The sequence below is a fragment of the Cyprinodon variegatus genome, unplaced genomic scaffold (assembly GCF_000732505.1).
Source record: "Cyprinodon variegatus isolate N-32 unplaced genomic scaffold, C_variegatus-1.0 Scaffold258, whole genome shotgun sequence".
NCBI classification, from domain to species: Eukaryota; Metazoa; Chordata; class Actinopteri; order Cyprinodontiformes; family Cyprinodontidae; genus Cyprinodon; species Cyprinodon variegatus.
The window spans coordinates 680,410-705,828 of NW_015150711.1; the positions used below are offsets into that span (position 1 = coordinate 680,410).

Consider the following 25,419-nt stretch of genomic DNA (forward strand, 5'->3'; position numbering starts at 1 on the left):
GAAAGATATTTATAAATTAAAGTTTTTAAATCAAAATTTAGAAATAGGATTTGAAACATATTTTGAAATTTTAGCATTTAAGAATTGATTGATAAATATAGTTTACAATTCCTCTTAAAATGTCTCTTTTCAAAATGTTTTTTTTAACTGATTCCTAACTGTGCTATCTAAATGTTAAAATAAAAAACAAAAACAAAACTGACTCGTATCCAGCAACCTTTATCCTGATACAACTTGTCCTCATGGATCACCCAATTTGCAAATAAAGTGCAAATGTAAATAACTTTAGAACAGCGTTACTATATAGCTTTACTATAAAAAGCGTTATATCTGGGGGAACACATACACACTGACACATATTAATGATTGTGAAGCATCGTGGTGGCAGCATTATACTGTGGGAATACTTCAGGGGGAACAGGTAAGCTGGCATGTAAAGGGTAGATGGATGGAACTTATACAAGGCAGTCTGTGGTAGTTTCTGCACAAATAAGATGAGCCCATCCTACCTCATGCAAAATGTATTGGGAACACAGAGCTTTAATCTGCTTTTGAGAAAACAAGGTATTCTATTTTTTCTTGTTTTCCCAAATAAGCTTCACAAATGACCTAGCTGATAATTTTACTTTAGCTTATTTTCTCATGTCAAACTGTGTTTGAATAAGTGCTGTTCAGCGAATTAATTCAGTTCAATGTTTAATGATTTGTTATATAATTCCAAGATTAAATACAGATTAATAAAAAAAAAGATTGATAAAATAACCCTTAAATTTTGTAAATTAATACCAACATCATTCACAAACAGCTCATTTTTCCTTAATATTCCCAGTTCCTATTCACAAGGCATCACAGAAAGGGAAAGAAAAAATGTCGGGGGCAGGTTTTCTCAGTGCTTGCGTCGTCCCCTGGGCAGACTGACATCCTGGGTGGTTTGCCATATTGATCATAACAAGAGAATTCTGATAAAAGTGATTTGACAACAATGGGCTACATTTCAAAGAGCAACTGCCACCACTGATGGTGGTCAGAGGAAAGTTACAGCCACTGGCGCTAGCATTGCCATTGACATTGTGAATCTTCAAAGTAGGACTCAACTCAAACGTTTTTACTGCATTTTGCCTAAAATCTATTTATTTATGTTGCACTGCTCTGAACCTTATATATCAATACTTTTTTGCACCATGTCTCTCCCACACTGTTTACATTTTGATCACTGCGGCACGTTATTATTCTTTTTCACTGCTAAGCTGCTTCTGAAAAAGAAAAGGTTGTATAAACTGTATAGCTGTATAAACAAAATGTTGTTTTGTGTACACTCTGTGAATACAAAATAACAATTAAGTTTGTCTAAGTTGAAGTTTACATTAGCAGAGCGTGAATACATCTATAGTATACTAGTCTTGGATCAGGTAGCCATATTCTAACCATCTGTCAACGTTACACATGAGTCAACTGAATATGATTGAAACAGGCTCTACATTCATAAAACAAAGAAACTCGAATTTCGATTTAAACAATGATAATATGGAGTACAACCTCTCAGTCAGTAAACTTTTTTCCATAATGGTTGTGTATTTTGTGAAATTTTGTTATATTTTGTGAGATCTCATAGATCTGCTGGTATTTTCAATGCGCCACCAAGCACTTCCGTCAAACTGCTGGACGCCCTGGAAACTTGATTTCTTGGTCGTGGCAAAACTCTCCTTCTCAAAAGCTCTAATCATACCATAAACTGGCACAGCTAAATGTATTTAGAATAAAATGACAGAATCTGCAGACTTGATGTTTCTCACGACCTTTAAGGTTGAATCCCCATCTTCTCAATCTCTAACAGGAAAACCATCTGAGGTTACTGTAGATTCTGACTTGTGGAGTCAGAAGGTCACAGAGAGGCCCAGATTTCAGCATCCCATATATATTCACATTTCTACTGGGTTCTAACACCAAACCAAAGGCACTAATTACTATACCACTTCTATCAGCAAGCATGTTAATTTAGTGCTTGAATCCTTAAAACTATGAGAAAAAAAATCTTGTTGGTGTGAATTACTAAGAAAAGATGGTAGCAGTACATTTAGCACCAAAATAACAATATTTAGAAAAAAAAAGAAAAAAAGAAAAAAAGTCTTTCCAACCTGCTTTTAGAAACACCCAGCTCCAAAGTGACATTGTTCAATTGTCAGGGTCTTGACTTCTCAGGCATTTTATTCCTACTACAGAGCACCTTTTTTCAGTCCTAGTGGCAGGGGATTGCATCCTTTTTTCTGTATTTCCAAATTAGCCTCATCTAGTGCAAACAAGAAGAGATGACAGCAGTTATGCTCATATTACTCTTAGGGAGAATTTAATTTAATTATGTAAATTTAGATAATTTAGATTTTGATTTAGATTTCCATGATTATCATTTTAAAGAGACGAGCTCGGCCCTGCTGGAAAATTGGAATATTACATAGAAACAATAAAGAATGGGTCAGTTTATCGATATGTGTGTTCATGTGTGTAAGTATATCCATTAATTGGTCCGGGAACCTTGTACATAAATGATGACATCAGATAAGCAGGGATCAGCTTGTGGCAATGCTAAAGTGTTAATTGTCTGGCAATAACTGCCTTAATTCAACCTTCATTGCTGGATGTGGTTTCTCTCATCTTTCTCTTCGTAGCGTGCCATATATTTTTCTCTACTTTACAGTCCATGTCCTGGATACATCTGTGTATGGTAATTCTTTAATCAGAAATGACTTGAATATCCATGCTGATCATATTTAAACATTTACAAAGGGTTTGTCCTTAAGGCTACTGTGATTTTTGTTGTTTGTACACTTTTTTCATTCTCCGATTTTCAATCCAATCAATTTTCCTTTATTATGCTTTAATAAAGCTTTCTGTGAACTGGCAACTTCATTTACAACAACATTTTCTTTGTTTTCTTTTCTTAGCATAAAATTTCTTAATCAAGAAATTGTTAATTGTAGTTTAATTGATCTAATTGAACTTTCTCACTGTGGAGAAATTAACTCACTGCTTTTAACCCATCTACTTTGTAGAGCAGTGGGCTGCTACTGTGCGGTGCCTAAGTTAGATCAAAATTAACAAATATATATANATTGACTTGCATTCATTTTATATGGCCTAACCCAGACCCTTACCCTTACCCTAACCCTAACTATTACCAAGATGTACCTAATCCTAACCTAAACTGAATTCACACCTTAGCCCTAAACCTAACCCCAACTCAAAGAACAGAACTTTACCATATAGAGACCAGTTGAATGTCCCCATATGTACCTGTAAGTCCTCGCATGTAGGATATTTTTCAAAATACTTCCCTCACATTGTAGGTAAAACAAGGCCACACACGCACACACACATTATTTGACTTTTGATCATTCTAACAAAGACGTTCTTGCCTTTGCCACCCTTTTGGTTGATTGATCGTTTCGACCTGGAAATCATCTTTACCACCTTGACAGACATGTTGGATTAGAGACATCCTCTATTTTCTCAACCTAGAAAAAAATTAGACTTCCAATGACTAGTAGAAGTGGGATGTTGAAGAATCTATGGGGACCATTCCTTGAGTTTGTTAATAAGCCTGATATCTCACTTATGCAAGACCCCAATATTTAAAATGGACATACTGCCACAAAAAAAAAAACTGTTAATTTGCCAAATAGGTGGTTCTCCCTCTCTCTGGAGTTAAGAAGCAGGTAAAACAGCAAATCATCACCTCCTCCGGCAGCTGACGAAGCTGTCGACTCTAACCAATGAAAGAGCTGAGTGGAAAGAGGGAGGTAGAAGGGAGATGCAACTGAAAAAGATATGATGAGCATGGTGAGGAAAAAAGGATTGACATTGTCTAAATATGATCAGGAAAGATATTTATAAATTAAAGTTTTTAAATCAAAATTTAGAAATAGGATTTGAAACATATTTTGAAATTTTAGCATTTAAGAATTGATTGATAAATATAGTTTACAATTCCTCTTAAAATGTCTCTTTTCAAAATGTTTTTTTTAACTGATTCCTAACTGTGCTATCTAAATGTTAAAATAAAAAACAAAAACAAAACTGACTCGTATCCAGCAACCTTTATCCTGATACAACTTGTCCTCATGGATCACCCAATTTGCAAATAAAGTGCAAATGTAAATAACTTTAGAACAGCGTTACTATATAGCTTTACTATAAAAAGCGTTATATCTGGGGGAACACATACACACTGACACATATTCATGATTGTGAAGCATCGTGGTGGCAGCATTATACTGTGGGAATACTTCAGGGGGAACAGGTAAGCTGGCATGTAGAGGGTAGATGGATGGCACCTATACAAGGCAGTCTGTGGTAGTTTCTGCACAAATAAGATGAGCCCATCCTACCTCATGCAGAATGTATTGGGAACACAGAGCTTTAATCTGCTTTTGAGAAAACAAGGTATTCTATTTTTTCTTGTTTTCCCAAATAAGCTTCACAAATGACCTAGCTGATAATTTTACTTTAGCTTATTTTCTCATGTCAAACTGTGTTTAAATAAGTGCTGTTCAGCGAATTAATTCAGTTCAATGTTTAATGATTTGTTATATAATTCCAAGATTAAATACAGATTAATAAAAAAAAAGATTGATAAAATAACCCTTAAATTTTGTAAATTAATACCAACATCATTCACAAACAGCTCATTTTTCCTTAATATTCCCAGGTCCTACTCACAAGGCGTTACAGAAAGGGAAAGAAAAAATGTCGGGGGCAGGTTTTCTCAGTGCTTGCGTCGTCCCCTGGGCAGACTGACATCCTGGGTGGTTTGCCATATTGATCATAACAAGAGAATTCTGATAAAAGTGATTTGACAACAATGGGCTACATTTCAAAGAGCAACTGCCACCACTGATGGTGGTCAGAGGAAAGTTACAGCCACTGGCGCTAGCATTGCCATTGACATTGTGAATCTTCAAAGTAGGACTCAACTCAAACGTTTTTACTGCATTTTGCCTAAAATCTATTTATTTATGTTGCACTGCTCTGAACCTTATATATCAATACTTTTTTGCACCATGTCTCTCCCACACTGTTTACATTTTGATCACTGCGGCACGTTATTATTCTTTTTCACTGCTAAGCTGCTTCTGAAAAAGAAAAGGTTGTATAAACTGTATAGCTGTATAAACAAAATGTTGTTTTGTGTACACTCTGTGAATACAAAATAACAATTAAGTTTGTCTAAGTTGAAGTTTACATTAGCAGAGCGTGAATACATCTATAGTATACTAGTCTTGGATCAGGTAGCCATATTCTAACCATCTGTCAACGTTACACATGAGTCAACTGAATATGATTGAAACAGGCTCTACATTCATAAAACAAAGAAACTCGAATTTCGATTTAAACAATGATAATATGGAGTACAACCTCTCAGTCAGTAAACTTTTTTCCATAATGGTTGTGTATTTTGTGAAATTTTGTTATATTTTGTGAGATCTCATAGATCTGCTGGTATTTTCAATGCGCCACCAAGCACTTCCGTCAAACTGCTGGACGCCCTGGAAACTTGATTTCTTGGTCGTGGCAAAACTCTCCTTCTCAAAAGCTCTAATCATACCATAAACTGGCACAGCTAAATGTATTTAGAATAAAATGACAGAATCTGCAGACTTGATGTTTCTCACGACCTTTAAGGTTGAATCCCCATCTTCTCAATCTCTAACCGGAAAACCTTCTGAGGTTAGATTCTGACTTGTGGAGTCAGAGGTCACAGAGAGGCCCAGATTTCAGCATCCCATATATATTCACATTTCTACTGGGTTCTAACACCAAACCAAAGGCACTAATTACTATACCACTTCTATCAGCAAGCATGTTAATTTAGTGCTTGAATCCTTAAAACTATGAGAAAAAAAATCTTGTTGGTGTGAATTACTAAGAAAAGATGGTAGCAGTACATTTAGCACCAAAATAACAATATTTAGAAAAAAAAAGAAAAAAAGAAAAAAAGTCTTTCCAACCTGCTTTTAGAAACACCCAGCTCCAAAGTGACATTGTTCAATTGTCAGGGTCTTGACTTCTCAGGCATTTTATTCCTACTACAGAGCACCTTTTTTCAGTCCTAGTGGCAGGGGATTGCATCCTTTTTTCTGTATTTCCAAATTAGCCTCATCTAGTGCAAACAAGAAGAGATGACAGCAGTTATGCTCATATTACTCTTAGGGAGAATTTAATTTAATTATGTAAATTTAGATAATTTAGATTTTGATTTAGATTTCCATGATTATCATTTTAAAGAGACGAGCTCGGCCCTGCTGGAAAATTGGAATATTACATAGAAACAATAAAGAATGGGTCAGTTTATCGATATGTGTGTTCATGTGTGTAAGTATATCCATTAATTGGTCCGGGAACCTTGTACATAAATGATGACATCAGATAAGCAGGGATCAGCTTGTGGCAATGCTAAAGTGTTAATTGTCTGGCAATAACTGCCTTAATTCAACCTTCATTGCTGGATGTGGTTTCTCTCATCTTTCTCTTCGTAGCGTGCCATATATTTTTCTCTACTTTACAGTCCATGTCCTGGATACATCTGTGTATGGTAATTCTTTAATCAGAAATGACTTGAATATCCATGCTGATCATATTTAAACATTTACAAAGAGTTTGTCCTTAAGGCTACTGTGATTTATTTCATTTGTACACTTTTTTCTTTCTCCGATTTTCAATCCAATCAATTTTCCTTTATTATGCTTTAATAAAGCTTTCTGTGAACTGGCAACTTCATTTACAATGAGATTTTCTTTTTTTTTCTTTTCTTAGCATAACATTTCTTAATTGTTAATTGTAGTTTAATTGATCTAATTGAACACTTCATCCACACCCTCATTGTGATACTACAACTGTTATTATATCAATTAACACTTTTTCATATTTTGGGAGAATTTGTATTGGGGGATATATTCAGTAACTCATCAATTATGAACTGTAGTGCCACCAAAATTACTGTGCACATCACCCACACCCTCCTTGTGATACTAAAACTGTTATTACTGTTATTATATCAATTAAACACTTTTTCATATTTTTGGGGCCAGCTGAACTCTACACCTCATGTAGAAGGGCTGGTCCTATCACAGGTTATTTACATTACAAGACGGACATTGGCAAGGTAGAGTGAATACACAAACTTGAAGAGGGGAGGGGGGACTTGGAGGAAAACTCTCTGGGACTTCTAGTGTTAACCTATATCCTTTTTAGCTAAGATCTAAGTCAATAAACAAATGAATCTTCTGATGATATTCCAATTTTCTGAGCCGTACCTGTACGTGTTTGGAATAGCAGGAGTGTGGAGGAAGCCCTGCCCACCTCGGATGTGATGGCAGCCAATGAGAAGGCACCCTGGAGCGACGTCACCAGCTCATTGTGGTCACAGTAGTGGGACGGCCCAGCCGTGCTGAGCTGCTCGGCTTGTCTTCTCCACCGCTCTCCCACTAGTGAGTCTATGAGCTCCACTTCAGCACTTTACATGACTGGAAAAAATAAGGTAGACACGAATTTAGCCGCTTTTGACGTAGTAGACAGATTTTTGCTGACGGTTTGACGTAGTTTCTTTTTTCGAGGAAGGAGACGGACCTGATATGCTGCATTTTTCTCTAGGAAACGTTAGAAATATTTGATGTGAGCGCTTAGCTAACAAGCTAACTGGAACTGTTTTCAGAAACAAGCTAGTTAGTTAGCTTGCTAACAAGCTAGCGAGCCCTTTTTTTTTGTGGTGATGTAACTGGCTATAGAGGCAGTAAAGGACCAAACCGGACCAGAATCTCATGTGGGACATGAATGGTTCAGAGCTCCGCCAAGAGCTTGGATTGCAGCCTTAGCGGAGCCTTTAGACTGGATTTGAGAGACAATAGTCAGCTGGCTAGGCAACAAGTCTAGCCCTCTCTGCTCCTCCAACTCAAGTGTGTACTCTTATGGCTTGTTGTTTGTTTATATCCGGATTTGGTAGGAACAATTGAGGCAAAAACTACCCCTCTGGATCTAAAAAGGTGGTGTTACGCCAAGAAAGTGTAGTGCGACTTGTGATGCCGAGATCTGAGTCCGCCCGGTAGTTTGGGAAAGCTGTTGTTAGTTTCTCAGCATCATTTCAACTGACGAGGAGGCGAGGTGGATGGACATTAAAAATCGCCCACATGCGTTGGATCAGCTCCCGGACTTGTGAAAGGCATCTGAAGCAGAAGGAGGGAGACTTGCAGCCCGGGGGAAGATGGCGGAGCGCTCCCACAGGAGGTGGTGAGACCCAAACTTCACAACTTGTCGGATTCATAGACGCGCACCTTACTTCTGACCGCTGGACACATGCAGGCCAAAAAACGATACTTAATTCTGTTCTCCACCGGCGCCTGTCTCGTTCTGCTGTTTTGTTTCGGGGGGATCCAGGTCCCGCTGTCCAGACGGGGTCCCAGCCGGCGCGATGACCGCAGCCTGGCCGGCTTTCACCCCGGGGCGCGGTGGCGTCGCTTTCAGGGATACTTGCAATCTTTCAGCACCTTGGAAAAGGATCGGAACGAGGATCTCAATGAACATATGTCTCCTAGACAAAAGAGGGACGCCAACTCATTCCTGTACACTGGAAAACGATGCAGAATGGAGTCCTGTTTTGACTTCTCTCTGTGTGAGAGGAATGGCTTTAAGGTTTATGTTTATCCGCAGCAGAAAGGAGAAAAGATCTCTGAGAGCTATCAGAACATTTTGACCTCCATAGAGGGCTCCAGGTTTTACACACCAGACCCAGGACAGGCCTGTCTCTTTGTCCTGAGTTTGGACACACTTGATCGGGACCAGCTTTCACCTCAATATGTGCACAACCTAAAGGCTAAAATCCAAAGCCTTCCTCTGTGGAATGAAGGCAGAAACCACATTATCTTCAATTTATATTCCGGGACATGGCCAGATTACACAGAAGATCTCGGCTTTGACATCGGCTTTGCCATGTTGGCCAAGGCCAGCATAAGTACAGAAAACTTTAGGCCTAAATTTGATGTTTCTATCCCTCTATTTTCAAAAGACCATCCCAGGACAGGGGGAGAAAGGGGCTATTTGAGACATAATACAATCCCCCCTTATAGGAAGTATGTGCTTGTTTTTAAGGGGAAGAGATACCTGACTGGAATAGGGTCAGACACAAGAAATGCTTTATACCATGTACATAACTCACAGGATGTGGTCCTCCTCACCACCTGTAAACACGGCAAGGACTGGCAGAGGCACAAGGATGCCCGCTGTGATAAGGACAATGCTGAGTATGACAAGTAAGTACTTCCCTTCTTTCCTCTTATCATTTTCAGCTAATTTTTCAACATAAACAAACCACTGACTGCAGTGATGTTCTTAAAAAAAAAACAAATATCATCAGTACATTCAATGTAAATAATATTGATAATCTAAGACATTTGGTGGTTTTATTATAGTCATAATCTTTATTTTTGGGGGGCTTAATACAATTTTTGTAAGATTTAGTTATTAAGGAAAATATACTCTGATCTGGAATGTTATGAAGATAGGGCCGTCATATCACAGGGTTGTGTTGTTATTCAATCCCCAGTGTTTGCTCTGCTGCTTTGCTCAGTTATAGACCTTTTAATGAAGGCTTGTGAGGCACAGATGAGAAAATAACTTAAATGTCAAGCCTCAAGAACCACACTGTTAAAGTGAGTTGGCCATGGGTAAGCCTGCGGCAGAATTTTTGTTTTTTTTACCCAACATCCTTATTCTAAATAAAATATACTGGACAAATATTTTAGCATAGTTTTTCCAGATTTAACCTGTTACCTGGTTCCCAAGTATTGAATACCGGTAGTCTGCCTACAAATACAGTGCTATGTTTTGTTATCAGTCTCCCACTAACACAATACTCCATACTTTCAAGTGCTGAAAATCCTGCTCTGACACCGTTCTCCAGACTGGGCCATGGTGTTTTCTCTGCTCAAATCTGATGAACAAACTGGCCTCAGTGATCCAGCTTTGGACGGTGGGATTCATTTTGTTTTCCCCAGGACTTTTCCATGTTTTCACTACTGGCTCTGTGGTGCTGGTTGTTTGATTGGGAATCTTTGGACCGGATTAGTTAGTGACAAAGCACTGGTGCCAGTAAGGGGAAGCCATTCTGGCTTCTGTTTGCTCAATAATTTCCCAGACAAACCCAATTGCATTAGCAAGGAATGCATTGGCCCTGAATAGTGTCCTGTGTGACCCCAACATGTCAGGGAAGACTGGGGGCAAAAATAGAGTGACATATCAGTTGTTTAGTCTTTAGGCTGGTTCTAATATTGTTCCATTTCATTGTCATATTTTTACATTTTAATTTCGCCCTGCTCGAACACCTGACATGCTATATTAATCTTTGTTATATAAATTGGTTGCATGGTGATACAGTTCCCATCACTACAAAAATCTTGGATTTTGTTATATGATTTTCCAAATCTGGAGAAGTGTAAGGAAATGGAAATGGAGCAAAGGAAAAAGCAGGAATCATCTGATATTGTTTAAAAAATAAAAACAAATTATTTTGAATATTTAGTTCCAGTTACTACAAAACAAATAGATTTTTTTATCTCTTTTTTTTAATCTCTTCATCTTAGTTATTATAGATTTTGAGATGCATTTTTATTTATATTTGGCTTTTAAATCATTACGTTTCTGTGTTCAAAATCAGATACAATAGATTTATACATGATTTAGAACCTAAACTGCAGTTTTTATTTATTTCTGATCCCACCTCAAAATATCAGAGATCTGAATTCAGTCCTGGGCTATTTATTTTAATGAAGTTTTGTTCCTGTGAATAAAAGAAAATATCCTTAACCATCCTGTTGAGTTGGAAGCCAGAAAAAGATGTTTAGTTTGGACTCTCATGTCCATGATTTCAGAATTCAAAGATTGGAAAATCTGTGCTGTGACATCCAGTCCAAATACTGCTTTCATTACAGTTTATTTTTTATTGACAGAAGAAATGGAAATATGAAGGTTTTTACTTGCTTGCTTGGCAAAAAAGCATTCTCCATATCACAATTACAAAATGAAATATTTATCCTGTCTACCACCGTTTGATGACTAACAGCTGGCTGTCAAGTCTGACAAGATAGGGATTTTATATAGACAGCTCGATATCTCTAGCTCAAATGACAAACAATCTCTCATTTCATTAAATGCCAGCTATACTTTATTTATCACTTTTTTGACAGACAAGCTGATTTACATGGTTTAACCAGCGTGAGAGCTTTTCCACCTGGCAGTCTTGCTAAATATTGTCAGACATCATGTTTTACTTTGAGGCCCTGTTGGATGTTCCTTTTTAAAATCATTTAGGTATGTTTGTGACGTACCTTTTTCTTCCAGAGCCACAACATAATAAACAGACAACCGTTTCTGATAGCATCAGGGAATCACTTGGAAATCTTGTGTCCAAGCTCTATATCTGGGATCTTACGTGTTCTGAATGGCTGCACTTTGCAAATATGACTTTTGGACATGGTCAGGCTTTGTGTTTCTGTTTGCTTTTATTTTCTATGGAAAGTTGATCCTAATGTGGAAATGAATTGTCCTGTTCTAGGGGAACGCCTGCCTCAGACTGTCCACAGCATATCCTTTCGTATCATTAGCTATTTAATGACAACAAATGACCCTTTTTCCCATTAGGTTATATCAAATTTCTAATCAGTCACAATAATGATCTTTCACTTTTGTTACAGTGTCTTTCCACAAAGTCAGATCAGTGTTTATCTTGGCAAGAGGCTCATTCTAAACAGACCACTGGGACCTCGCTGTCATGGATTAGATTGTGAATTCTTCTGTATACTGAACTACTGTAGTAGAAAGAAACGATAGCATTTGGATTTCACCAAATTTATGTAGGTTTGGATTTCTTATCTGGAGACATCCATTATTTGAACCAGTTTCTATAAAGAAAAAAAATCTGGCTATGACTACAGCAACATGTTTTCTGTGATGCCTTTTGGTTGTAATAGAGTTGCAGAAGTCTGTTAGAAAGCCCCTTGGGCCCGACAGTGCAGTCTGGTATCTAACTGGGTGGAAGTAATTGTTCTGTGCCTAGCTGTGGTCTTTTGTGTTACAAATCCCTCTTATCCGTTCACACTGAAAACAAGGAAGTTGTTACAGAGTCAGTGTAACCCCTTCTAATGAATACAATGCTGAGTTCATGTCACGTCTGATGGGGACATGGTGCTCCATTGATTGACTGTTAGCTGTATGTTTTTCTTTTACCTCATATAATCACATAAACTCCACACTGATCTCAACTATTATTTATTACATGGGAGTTCGAAGCAGTTAAAATAAATGGTTATATCTCCTCAGTGTGATTTATGTAAACTTGGTCAGACCCTGGTTAGCCTGTTTATGTCTACCTGCATTGCTCGCTTTCAGCCAAAGGCTTAGCCAACAGGTTCCTTTGTTCATCATCTGTAGATATTTGTACTTAGCCTCTTTCTTTCTACAATGCTATAAAGCTGCTGAAGGTTAGAAGGAGACATACAACAAGGAAATCCAGCAGGAGGCAAATCGGATGGAATGAAAGCCCTCTCACAGCTTGTTTCCAATTAGGGTGTACTACCAAATACAAAAGTATGAATTGAGTAAATTGGGGGGTCTTAATGGTTAAGTCTTAGTAGACTGGGGAAACAAACTTAAATGGAAATTAAGGGAAAATAGAAACACAAGTAGAGAAAAAAATATTATAGAAGTGATAAGATGGACGAGATGAAAATGAAAGGCAGAGAAGAGAAAAACACATGCCATCAATCCAGCCGTAAGAGGTGAGTGCAATAGCTGGCTGGCTGCTGACGTTAGTCTGCTAGGTGTATTTATAGCCTTGGAGGATTTTAATCCGCAGTATTGGCCAAAGCCCCTGGCAGAGGGCTTCTAGCCAACCTGATGTGGGCTTTACAGGCTTGGGGAAAATGATAATCCTTGGGGGAGGATAGTTGATCTAAGTTCCTGCACTAGAACTATGTATCCCCATTCCCCTTAATCTGATCCATACTTCCAACACATTAGATCAGCCTTTTTTAGATCTTGGTGTACAACAAGTTATTTTGTTAGGTGTCCTACCGAAAACGCTGATCTCTATGAAAATCAGAAAGTATAGATTCTTCAAATAAATGTGTGTGGCCAATTCAATTATTTGGTCCCGAGTGTCTTCAGCCAGTCAAATCATTTTCTAAATGTCTGTTTTGCTAGTGTTTCCCCTGCAGCCTTTTGTCTGTTTTTGCTGTTTCCCCCTGGGATCATTAAAGTATTTCAGATTCTGATTAGTGGTTAAGCTACTTACTGATTTAATAGTAAAGGTCCCTTAAAATGGAGACTTGTGTAACATTTGTTGTCATTGTCATTCTTACAAAGTAGATGGAGGAAATAACATCCAAGAATGGTCCCAGAATAATCTGCAGCTTATAACAGAGACCAGTAGGACAGATGTCAATATAATAATACTTGTCTTTACGATAAGAAACAATATACTTTACTTGGAACTTGCTGTTACTAAGTATTGTACCCCAAACACAATTTTGTTGCCTTTTTTTTTACAATGACAAATTCTTGAAATTGAAATTATGTCGATCTCTTCCAACTAACAAGCACAAATAGGCTCTACTTCTTACCTGGATATTTTACATTGAATGGCTCTCCTGTTAAAATCTTGTCATTTGTTTTTTACATCAACAAAACTTTACATATCTAGTTATTACTAAGCGCAGCGTTAGCCAAGGGTATTTATTCATTTAATATACAACCGGTTTTAGACTTATATCTTCTGTGTGCATCACTGTGTTGTGGTACTGGATCTATTTCTCAGGAAATGTTTCCAAAGATTCTCTATCGAGAAGATGAGCTGTTTAATAAAAAAAAATATATATATATTTATACAGTTCACCTTATGTGACATTTAATATCAGATGAAGTAAAGCTATGGAAAACAGTCATGTAATAAACTCACACATCATCAAAAAAAGTTAATGTGACTTCGAAAAGAACATTATCTAGTACTACCATGCTAACAGCTCCACTGCAAGAACGACAGCTTAAAGTTAAGCTCTTTGTATATTTTTCACACACTATTCACAAAACGGACAATATTAACAACCTTGATGATTGTCTATGCAATCCTAGACAGATATTGTTAGAGGGAATTTTCAGCTTCAGTCATCAATGGTGCACAGATTGCTGCTGTAGTTGCTTAGAAATGATTACTCTTATGCATCGTTATGCTATGCTAATTAGCCATGTGCAACATTAAGCGCAGCAGGCTGAAGGGATTTAAAGCACCATTATGTGAATTAAAGTGTCTTAGTTTTCCCCAGTTTTGTGTGCTTTAAATTACATTTTGGTGTTACTTGCTGAAAGAAATATTTAAAATGTAATGTAAATCCCTTTAATGTCCCACAGTGGGGAAATTCACTCTCTGCATTTAACCCATCCCCTTGGGGAGCAGTGGGCTGCCATTGTGGGGCGCCCGGTGAGCAGTGTGGAGTTAAGGGCTTTGCTCAGGGACCCAGAGTGCAGGCTGTGGGGATTGAACCGGGTTCTTGCAACCCGGTTCAACCCGGGCTATGTACCACTAGGGCGGGGGTCGGCAATCTGCATGTGGCTCTTTAGCGCCCCCCTTGCATCTCCCTTGGGCTTTTTCAAAAATTTGTGAAAATCGATTTTTTCTTTTGTTTTAATATGGTGTGCAGGAGGTAAAAGAAAAATGTATGTTTTCCAATGCTGTAAACATTTGTATAATAAATAAATGTAAACAATAATTTGCGTCATAGCAATGGAGATCAGTGGTCATAACTTGCAACCAGCGCGGCGCCAGGCAAACAAAGCTGCAGGTGTGTCTCGGACTATATATCCCAAAGGGGAAAAAAGGATGATGGCTGATGAGAAAAGAGGATTCAAAGAAAGGACCGAGCATTTGCTTTCATTATCAGTGCAGAAGGATTGCCTGCATGTTTGCTTTGTAATGAGAGGTTGTCAAAAAATTAAAATTTGGGAAGGCATTTCCAGGGAAGGCATGCTAAATATGCAGCCCACCACCAAGGTGGGAGTGAAAGAAAAAGTGGGATTACAGAACTTCTGAATAAATTAGATGAGCGCAAAGATAGATTTAAGAAGTGGGTTGCATCTCCAAACTCCACTACTGCTGCTAGTTTTGCATTCAAGCATGAAAAACAATCCACAGATCAAACAGGTAGCCTCTGATGCAGGTATGTGAACTTCCTTTTTTTTTTTTTTTTTTCCCAAATCCTAAAAATATAAATGACACCAAGTAACACTGGTGACGGAGGATGTGGGATTTCAGAGTTGAGAGCAGTGCTCTGATGGATGTCAGTTCCTGCTTGGTTCCTCATGACTCAATCAATGCCTCCCAACAGAAATACGTCCACCATAGAAAGATTCCTTTATCGTGTTTATATAATTTCATCAATGTAACAAAACCTAAACCGTGCGGTGAAGGGCGGTAAAGCAGCGCGCTGTGTGAGCTTTCACTGCACCTTCCTCACCTCATGCTGCTACGTGACATTTACTCCAGGATAAACATTTAATCATGAATGCTTATTATAAATTTAAGCCCACATAGTCCTTTTCTATAGTGGGATAACAAACTTGGAGCTGGTGTTGCCATAGAAGGCTAATAGAAGGCTTTTAAATATTTGCGGCTCCAGACAGATTTGATTTAATTTTTATTTTTTTTTGGTCCAATATGGCTCTTTGTGCAGTTTGGGTTGCTGATCCCTGGTCTAGGGCAAGACTCACAATAAAAGCAAACAGTGTTAGTAATTTTGGAACTCCAAGAGTCCTATACACCCATTTTCCTGAAAAGTATAGCAAAGTTAGCAGATATATGAAGTGGAAAAAAAGGTTTTATTATAGGCTTTTTCACATAAACTGATATTTAGGGGTTTAACATTTAAAAAGTTCATAAATATTAAAATCCGATTCTGTGGCAATCTTTAAGAGCATCCAAAGTTGATAGGTGTTGAACAAATGAAAGCTACGTTTATGGGTTAACATAAAAAATTTTTGCTGAATTAATGGAAATCATGTTTTTTAGTTCAATTTCATATTTTCTAATTCTATTTTAACTGTGGTTAGCTTTTAAAATGTTACATTCCTTGAAAAGAATATATGAGATTGGGTCCTGGAAGCCATGTGCAGGTGCTGCATTTTTCCTGAAATCCTGAGAGTGGAGGAAAATAACGATGCAATGTACATACCTGATACGGAGAGTGATATGCTGTGCCAAATGCAAACAGTCAGAAGAGAATGAGCAGGTTTAAGGGATCTTAGGTAATTTGGTAAAAACTGCTTCTTACATGATGGTGCAAAGTGTACTGGATTCTCTCTCATTCAGCTTTGTGATGATGTGAATGATGGAATTGGCTGATGTGTCTGGAAAAAAACTTGGACAACATCCAAAGAAAGGTCTTTATTGGAGCTGAGTAAGAGCTCAATATGATGGTAGATTTATTGATATTTTATAGCTTTCTGCACCTTCATCATCCAAAGTGCTGCCTGTGGAGCCTTTAAGGTCAGAGATGTAGTTTACTGGTTCTGAGCCGTCAGCAGAACTTAGAAGTTGGGCTTAGCAGGCCATGTAGAATGAGCTGTGTTTGAAGCTACATGAAGTTTCAGAGACGGCTCTTAACGCCAATGCCCGTCAAAGCTTGATGGATGATAGTCATTCACTTCTCATGGAGAGGGGGAGGGTGCACAGATATATCTTTAGGTCTGAATAGTGATAGATTTTTTTGTTGTTGTTGTTGCTACAGAACTTTAAAGGGAAATCTGTCTTCCTAATGTGACCTATTTCCAAGGGAGCAGGGAGCTTGCATTGTGGGGTTTTGCTCAGAGATTCATAAAGATTTGAGATTTCAATTGCAGATCTTGTAGCTTATCTAGAACACATTTAATAATCTGCTTTTACAGATGATGTTTTAATAGTTTTTTATTTACTTTCATTGCTGATTCCTTTTAAACTAGGCCAGGCAGGTAAGCAGTCTCTATGCTAGTGGACCTAGGCTTAGTAGCTTTAAATGGTTGCCTAAAATAAGCACATAAACCTATTCATACAGAGATTCTTTATCTTTTACTGTCAGCTAAAGACAGATGACGATTGACAGATGAAGGCTTTAGCCAGCACTGTGAGGAAGTTTGTCCCTAGCAAATAGGATATAGGCTTTTTCTCATGGTAGCTTTGCCTCGTCTGTTCCTGTTTGGCTGTGACACCATCCTGGAGAAAAATATCAGCTGTGCTGCTGCCAGCAGCACCTTTATTTATAGATGTTAGAGATTGGCCTGTTTTTCCAGTGTAGTCCTGTTTCTATGACTGTGACTGGCTGCATGTGCTCTCTTCATCCTCTGACATGGGATCTGGCTCGGTGCTCGTCTGCCTGGCTGTGTGTTTCCTGGATGGGGCAGCCTTTTACAGCTGCTTTTTATATCTCTGCTTCTGTCTCCTTGAACCCCAGTCGGCCTCAGCAGATGGCTGCTCACACTGAGCCTGGTTCTGCTGGAGGTTTCTTCCTGTTAAAAGGGAGTTTTTCCTCTCCACTCTCGCTACAAGCATGCTTAGTGTGAGGGATTGCCAATCGGACGATGCAATCAACTGGTTTTCCTTAGACAGAAAACTTTGAATCAATTTGACTGTATGATCTGGTGAACTGTAAAGTGCCTTGAGATGACATGTGTTGTGAATTGGCGCTATATAAATAAACTGAATTGAAATATCATCGTTGGATGGGTTTTTGGGTTTTGTCCAAAAAAAACATTTAATAAAAAAATAAATTAAAAAAAAACCTCATCCTGAGTGCTCGCAAGTTAAGTTAGCTGTTATACTTCAAATATCCAAACTAAAAATGGTTATGATACCAACCCTCTATACTAAAGGCTGCTGGACCAGTATGGAGTAGTAGCTATTGCATTCATTAACAATTGATCAAATCTGCTTCCAGTTCACCGATCTGAGAGAATATAAAGGTATTCAGCTACCCTAGGGAGCACCGCAACGCTTTGTACTATTTTCAGTCCTCAAGCTTGTCTGTTGTACTGAGAGTTTATGGAGGATTTTCCAAGGATATGTTGAGCTGCCCACTTAGTAAGTGGACAGCTCAAAAGTGGCACTTACTAGACTTTGCATGGTGCATGGTGCATCAACTAATTTAGTAATCGATTAATCGTTAACTTGAGTATAGAGACTCTAAAACATGCCTTTAGCTGACAGAGCGACCCACCTTGAGCAGCAATGATACAAAAATTTTAAAAAGAAAATGTATCAAAATTTTACATTTAGATAAAAATTTCTTTCGTCTATCAATATGCTGTATCCATAACTCGAGGGGAAAAGTTTTAGTGTCACCTGTTTACGTTCATAAATTATCTTTTTTTAGGAACTTTTTTATATCTGATTAGTTATCGAAAAGATAATCGACAGATTCATCGATTTGCAAAAGTTTCGCAAAGTTAATATTTAATCGGATATTTAATAAGCTCAACAATGATTGAAGTAATTGGAAAAAGGAATTTCTCTAGGCTAAAACATGGACCTTTAGCAGCAGTGCAGGAAGAATCCGCTCCATGTGGCAGCAGAAAACTCAAGTCCCCATGTTGTCTTTACTAGGATTTCTTTTTTAGGGTCATGGGAATGTGATGGAAGATAAAAAGCAGATCCTGTACATCTTGTTCTATGATGTTATTGTGAAGTCTCACTGATGTATCAGTGTTTTGGTAATTAGGGTTGAGATATTCTCTCTGACTTTGTTGTACTTGAAGTCTTTGCCTGTATACTGTTATTTCCTCAGTCTTTTAATAGATTAAGAAGTTTCCGAAGTTGCTCAGTTTCACCTAAAAAAAAAAAAAAAGTTGAATGGTGCCAAGTATTGTTGATAATTTTTAGAGATTTTAAAACTTGGCAGAACACACCCAGCAAATATCCTCCCTTCCCTTTTTATCTTCTATTTTGAAAAGGGTTGCCAAATAATTATCAACGGGCCACAGATTTCTGCTAGTTCCTGCAGTTCATGTACTTTGTATGGGAAAACCGCAATGTTTTTCACTTTATCCATCATCATCTGCGCAGCCACCACCCTGTAATCTCTCTTTCTACCAATAAAGCAGTTGGGTTTCCCTCTCCTCTGTAGACTCCTAATTGCGCAGCAATAATCTTTTCCCTCTAGAGGTTTAAAAGACTGTGTTTACACTTCATTTTTGGCAGACAGACTTGGCAAAATACTAATTTACACTTTCTGTAGCAAAATGAAACTCTCTTCTGATTACTTTTGCTGGCTCACCAGAGCATTTGAAGCCTCAGTCATCTACGAGTATGAAGGGCTTCTCAGGGTAATAGTTTGTGTCTGTAATTAAATAGAATTCATTATATTATCCAAGCTAAACTGTAACTAAGGTGTTTAAATGAAAGAAATAACAGTTACCGACTGTAAGTAACTTTTCTAATAAAACATTGCTGTTGAATTCCATTTTTCTTCCAGTAGCCATGTCCCTACCCATGTTTCCAATGTTGTTTATAAATTACCACACTTTCTGGGTCTTTTAGTGTTTTTGTAAACATTTTTTGGCAAAATACTAAAAGTTGAAAGGGCAGCAACTCCCTCTTTTTAATTGCTGTAAATAAACCATGTCTTCATTATGTAACCTCCTATTTTCGAAATAAATACATTTTAAATTCCAGTATTTCTATAATATTGATATATATTGTATTCCTATGCCCAATTTGTAAATGTTGAGGGATGTAGAAATAAATTCAGGTTCCTGTTTCCGATTCCACCTTTCTACCCAAATCATTGGCTCTGCTCTAAGAGGTTTGGTTCACTTTCCATTACAATTGAGTACCATCTGTTGCACACAGTATTACTGCTTCTGGTTGACTTTTCTGTTACTGAATCCTGTTTGTTTATAATCTGCAGCTATATCCCATTATCTCTTTATCCAGCCATCTATTCTCCAAGATCCAAACAAAAGAAATGCTTTGCTACCTGGACATATCTCATTAAGCCCGATTTCTGCATTCAGAAACTTCTTAGATGTTATTATGCATTCAGAGTTTTTTCCAATTCTTCAGTTATTTACTCTGCATTTAACTCTCTTAAGTCAATAAAATTTAAACAAGGTAAGAAGCTTTCTTAACCATAAGCTAGATTCTAAGTACAGTCTACGTAAGAACAGTGGATTTGTGTTTGCAAACTCACATTAGTGAGTAGAGAATAGTACGAAATAGCTGAATAAATTGAATCAGCAGGTATTCTTACATTTTACTGATTAAAAGATTACAGACTATTTAGAGTCTAGGCTGCAGACATTTCTATTTGTGCACGTTAGTCACCCAGGAACATTGATAGTTTTATATTTGAAATGCATCTGACAAATTACTGATTGTTTGAGAGTATTCATTAAAGTTTTTACACTGCTGTTTTAGCGTCTTCCTAAATAAAGATGCTGATCAGTTACAGATTGATTTGATTAACTGTTGACTGATTTTTAAATAATCAACGTCTTTTATGTTGCTTGTTAGTCCAAGCTTCCAAGTAATGTTTTCCTACTTTAACTTTAGCATAAAGCTGAGTGATTAGTTGAACAATAACCTTGCATCTTGTTTGACTCATTTTAAGGCCTTATACAGGTCAAAGATTTCTCTTTCTTTTTATAGAGGAGCTTAAAATGGATGAAGATTTAAAAGCAGAGAATAAAGAAAAGAGATAAAAGGCTCAAAGAATGATGTTGCAGTGAATTAACCCGAGGTCGTGTAATCTGGTTCTGATGTATACCCCTGTCTGTGTGTTGATAAATGTTTCATGAAGCTCTCTTTGAACTCATTAACCACAGGGAGATGAGTAAGTCCAAGGTACCTTGAGGAAATAAGTAAGGTTTTTTTTTTTTTTTAACAAAGCTATTTTGGTGCTAACCTCCCCTTTCAGAATGACTCGGGGTAAAAAAAATCTGCAACATGGTGCTTTTTAATCATAACCAAAACATTAGAAGCTGGTTGCAACATTCTGAGATTTGTTCGAAACTTCAGATTTAGTTCTAACTTCCAGCAGCTTCAGCTGAAAATTTGCTGCCGCAACGTCTAGAAGGTTTCAAAAGATATATATTGAGATATGGTGATTTGAATAGAAAAATAAATAGGAGCCTTTTGTGGGAACATTCTGATTTTTTTATTTATTTTATAAGTTTTTTTCTAGAAAAAAATATAGCTGTGCTGGTATACGGTAGGAATAATAATTAAACAATTTTAGAAAATACTAAAGGGCAGGAATAAAAGGATCCAATAGCTCCAGGTGAAACAGCCATGATTAACTACACCATTAAGACAAAATAGTAGAGAGAACCTCATTATGGTGGTCTTATTCATTAATCTGTAATATTCTAGCTTCAGGCTACTGACTATTTTCAGCACCCTGGCAGCCTCAGTCATTCTTACTGTTAAAAAGTCTATGCTCCTATATCTACAGCACTAAGCTTTTGGCTGGATTGTGTTGCTAGAACCAGTGTAATTTGAATCCTGACAACATATAAGCCTCCTATGGGTGGAATCCAGTCCCCTGCAAGGTCTGTAAAACCATGGCTCATGTATCATGTTTCCACATTTTTCTTTCTGATTGACCAAACCAGATAGTAAACCCTTCTACTTGCCTGAACTACTTTAAACATGAGCATGTTTGATTGGTGAATTGAAACGATGTTTGAGTTCACATGGAAAGAATGTGAAATGCACTCAACTATTACCTCACTTATAATGTCATGATTTGTTGGATATTGTTTCTGGCCCAAACGGCTACAGCCTTTGGATTCTTGAATAATTTAAGTAACTCTACTAATGCAACTAGGGCCAGAAAAATGGCTTTATCTGTGTGCTTAGGTTGTGGCATTCTTTCCAGATATGCTTCCAGCTTTTCTTAACTAGAATCCAGTGTTCCTCTCTCAGCTCCTGTTTTCCTTTCTAATCTAATGATGCTCATTTTCACTTGGTGGCTTTTCGCCTGAAATTCCTCCGGCTTAAGCTGGTGTTCCTGGCAACAGCCTGTCAATGTGGTGTAACTGTGACTGTAAAGAGGGAGCATAAAATTAAGTATGAAGTCACTCTGAAATAATAGGGGAAAGGAAAGAGAGAACACAGTTCCAAAACTGTAATTTTTCCTGCTGGAACTGAGTTCACTTTGGGAAGTTATCCTTTGTGTAGGATTTACTGGACTAATCATTTAAAATAAAGGGACCAGTCTTCATGCATACATTTGGGGCTATACCATACGGTTGGGATGTTGAAGTGACACCCCGTATAACATACAAGATGAATAGCATCCTGTAGCTAAAATACAACACTTCAAAGGTAAATGTCGCTAGAATATTGTAGGTTTTGTTGGATCAGAGGATGATTTGTAAAAATGCTCTTTTGTTCATGATTACTTTACTGACTAGAGTAGATTGGGGGATTATTAGGTGGATTAAAATTACATCCACAAATAGATCTGAGGTGCATATCCAGACCTGAGGCTTTAGCGAAGGTTAATAGCATCTTTGAACTTGTATTTAATTGTTTTAGTCTTGTCTTTATAATGGGTCTGATGGCTCTAAACCTTTTATCATTTTGGCCTCCTCGCCAATTTTTTTTCCTTGGCGAACATGACATTATAGTTAGATGGCGGTGATTTATGCGGGATCTGCATATTTAAGTGGGAGTCTGATTTCCTCTTTAAAGGCCAAAATATGGGAACCTTTAAGAACAGCATTGAAAATATTTATGGTCTTCCTGCTGAGAGTGGTCATTAAATATTTATAACAGAGACAGAAACATCATACTGCCATGTGAGAAAGCTGGGGCTATGGAGAAAGTTTTTACTTTTGTTGTAGAATAATGACTCTGTGTCCAGTCTGTTGTACATGTCAGTTTTAGCTTTTTAAAGCAATAAGCAGAGCTAGCATTAGAGAAATGGCAGTCTCTGTTGATTCTCTAATAATAGAAAATTTAAGATTTGTAAAAATGCTCCCATCATTTACAAATCATGCCTACTCCATGCCAGAGGTTGAAAGCTCATATGGATATGCTAGTTTTGCTGTATTCTGTTCAGGCTTCATGCCATTGAGTCTTTTGAATAAATTTTAGATTTCAATATGGAGTATAAAATGCTTTACTTTTAATCAGATTCTTACATCCCACTTCTTTGCTTGATTCCTTGATTTCCATTTTTCTTCCATCAGTAATGGCCTCCCCACCGAAGAGTGTTGTTTTAAAGTTTCATTACAGTAAGAACTAATAATAATTGAACTTTACTGATCTTACACTCAAAAAATGTACCTCTTCATTTATCCCATCCCATTGTGTGACGCCCAGGAAGATGTGTGGGGTTAAGGGTCTTGCTTAGGGACCCAGAGAGCAGGCTGTGGGGATCGAACCGGGTACTTGCAGCCAGTAGTAACAAAAATATCCAGCTTCTAACTAACTTCCCTGCGTCAATTCATGACAGATTTCTGAAGAAGGCTTAGAGTTCTTGAATTATTTTTCCCTAGACATAATATACAAATATAAAACATCATTAAGGGCAGTCAAAATTTAGTAAATAATGTATGTCTATTCTAATAAAATTTCTGTATCTCTGCAATGTTTCTATATTATGAGTTGTCTTCTCAATTCAGAGGGCCCCATGCCTGTCTTTGCCTAGGGCCCCAAATTTCCTAAATCCGCACCTGCTTCGATTCTCTCCTCCGATTTTCATCTATTGGGCCGACAATTACGTCCCCTGTCGCAGGAGAGCGCATCGCCCTAAACTCATGCCCATTGAATTATGAACGAAAAGGGACATTTTAAACATATTCTTAAGGTTATTTCTTATACACGGATGCCTTAAAATAGATAGTTTTGGTGTACAGACAAATTCAAATTAATAAGACAGGCTACAGTCAGTGTGCGATGAATAAATTCTCTGCTCAGTGGGTGCCAATTTTTGATTTTGCTATCAACAACATTTTGGATCATTTCTGACACTTTATTTGTTAAACTTAGAACCTGGAACCTGTGGAAGATTCCCTCGCCTCATTATTTTCACGTTCCCTCAAATCACGTGTCTTTGCCACATGGCTATGATTCCTTCCAGAACCCCATCAGCTGCTCCACTGGTTGCGCCACTGAGGTCGAAAATGAAATCTCGTGTGCCCTCTGGGCCACCGTAAGTCAGGCTACTCGTATGCGCACAGCCTGCTAAAAGTTGAAAGGGCAATATTAATGCCATTACAGTTGATATATAGTAGACATTTACACATTCAGTGATCAAATGTCACGGAGTGGTATGGGGGGATGGTCATTTAAGAAGGGGGATGATTTTTTAGATTTTTTTAAAGAAGGGGAATGTCATCCGCCTTCATTCTCCCTCAACTCAACTACTGCTTCCAACCTTCTCAGAGCACAAGCGCACTGCTCTAACCAGTAGGCCAACACCCCCTCCAATGATGAACAGTTCTTACTGTTTTAACATTCCTCTTTTGTGGCCTTATTAAAAACTACATTTTAAAACCTAAAAGTACAAATAAAAGTCTCTCTTACTTAATCCTATCTCAGCATTATTTTTTCTATCTTTCACTAGAGACATCATTAGAGGTTTCTTTTTCACATTGCTTTGCGTCACATTGCTCCTCTTGCTGTCCTGCACATCGGGATAACATGAAAATCGTCCTATCAAAATGTAAATGTGATGAGTTAGAAAGGCAGAAAGTCCTGTTTACATCCACAGTGTATCTAAGTTTGTTTTTGAACAGTAGAGAGTATAGACATAAAAATAAGAAAGATCTATGATAACCTGGTTGCTTGATTTTTTTTTAAACATTTTGAACTCAAAATATTTTAGAATGAGTGTTGTCTATTTTGATGTTTTATGTCCCTGCTAATTTGAACAAAATGTCTGTGGTACAATAACAAAGGCATATTCGGGGGGTTGTTGTCCTTTAAAAAATTCAATGATGTGCAGAACTCCTACACAGCCTTTAAGTAATTTGGCCTAAACTTTAATTAATTTCAATAATTTTGGGTCATTTCCTCATTTTTGTTAGAGGTTGTTATGGTACTTTGGTGGTAACGTAACATTTATTGAAAGATCCTTGTAATACATCTCTTCTCCAAAGTTGATCAGAAGCAGCAGCGCCTCTTTGTTTAATGCCTTCCCTCTGTCAGCTGTCTGGTTATAGGTGTCTGTGGTCCTTAGCAGAGATAATAGAAGACAAACTGTCCTTTTGAGTCTCTTCCACTGGACAGTGAGCCACGCATTTTCTTCCTCACAGCATCAATTCTTGTTGCTAGGAGACTGCTTGGTGGGTTTTTTTTCTCTTGACCCAGCTCGGTTTGTTTTGTTTTTTTTGTCTCTTTTTGAAATC

The 25,419-nt window shown here is 37.6% G+C and overlaps 1 protein-coding gene across 1 annotated transcript in view; it reads left to right on the plus strand.

Moving 5' to 3' along the window:
* The first annotated feature begins 7,441 nt into the window (after positions 1-7,441).
* ext1 (exostosin glycosyltransferase 1) overlaps positions 7,442-25,419 on the plus strand; it is a 34,296-nt gene continuing 16,318 nt past the window's right edge. The window contains exon 1 of the mRNA XM_015382525.1: positions 7,442-9,296. Coding sequence (XP_015238011.1) covers positions 8,344-9,296 — 953 coding nt within the window. The 5' untranslated portion in view covers positions 7,442-8,343. The remainder of the gene's footprint in view (positions 9,297-25,419) is intronic.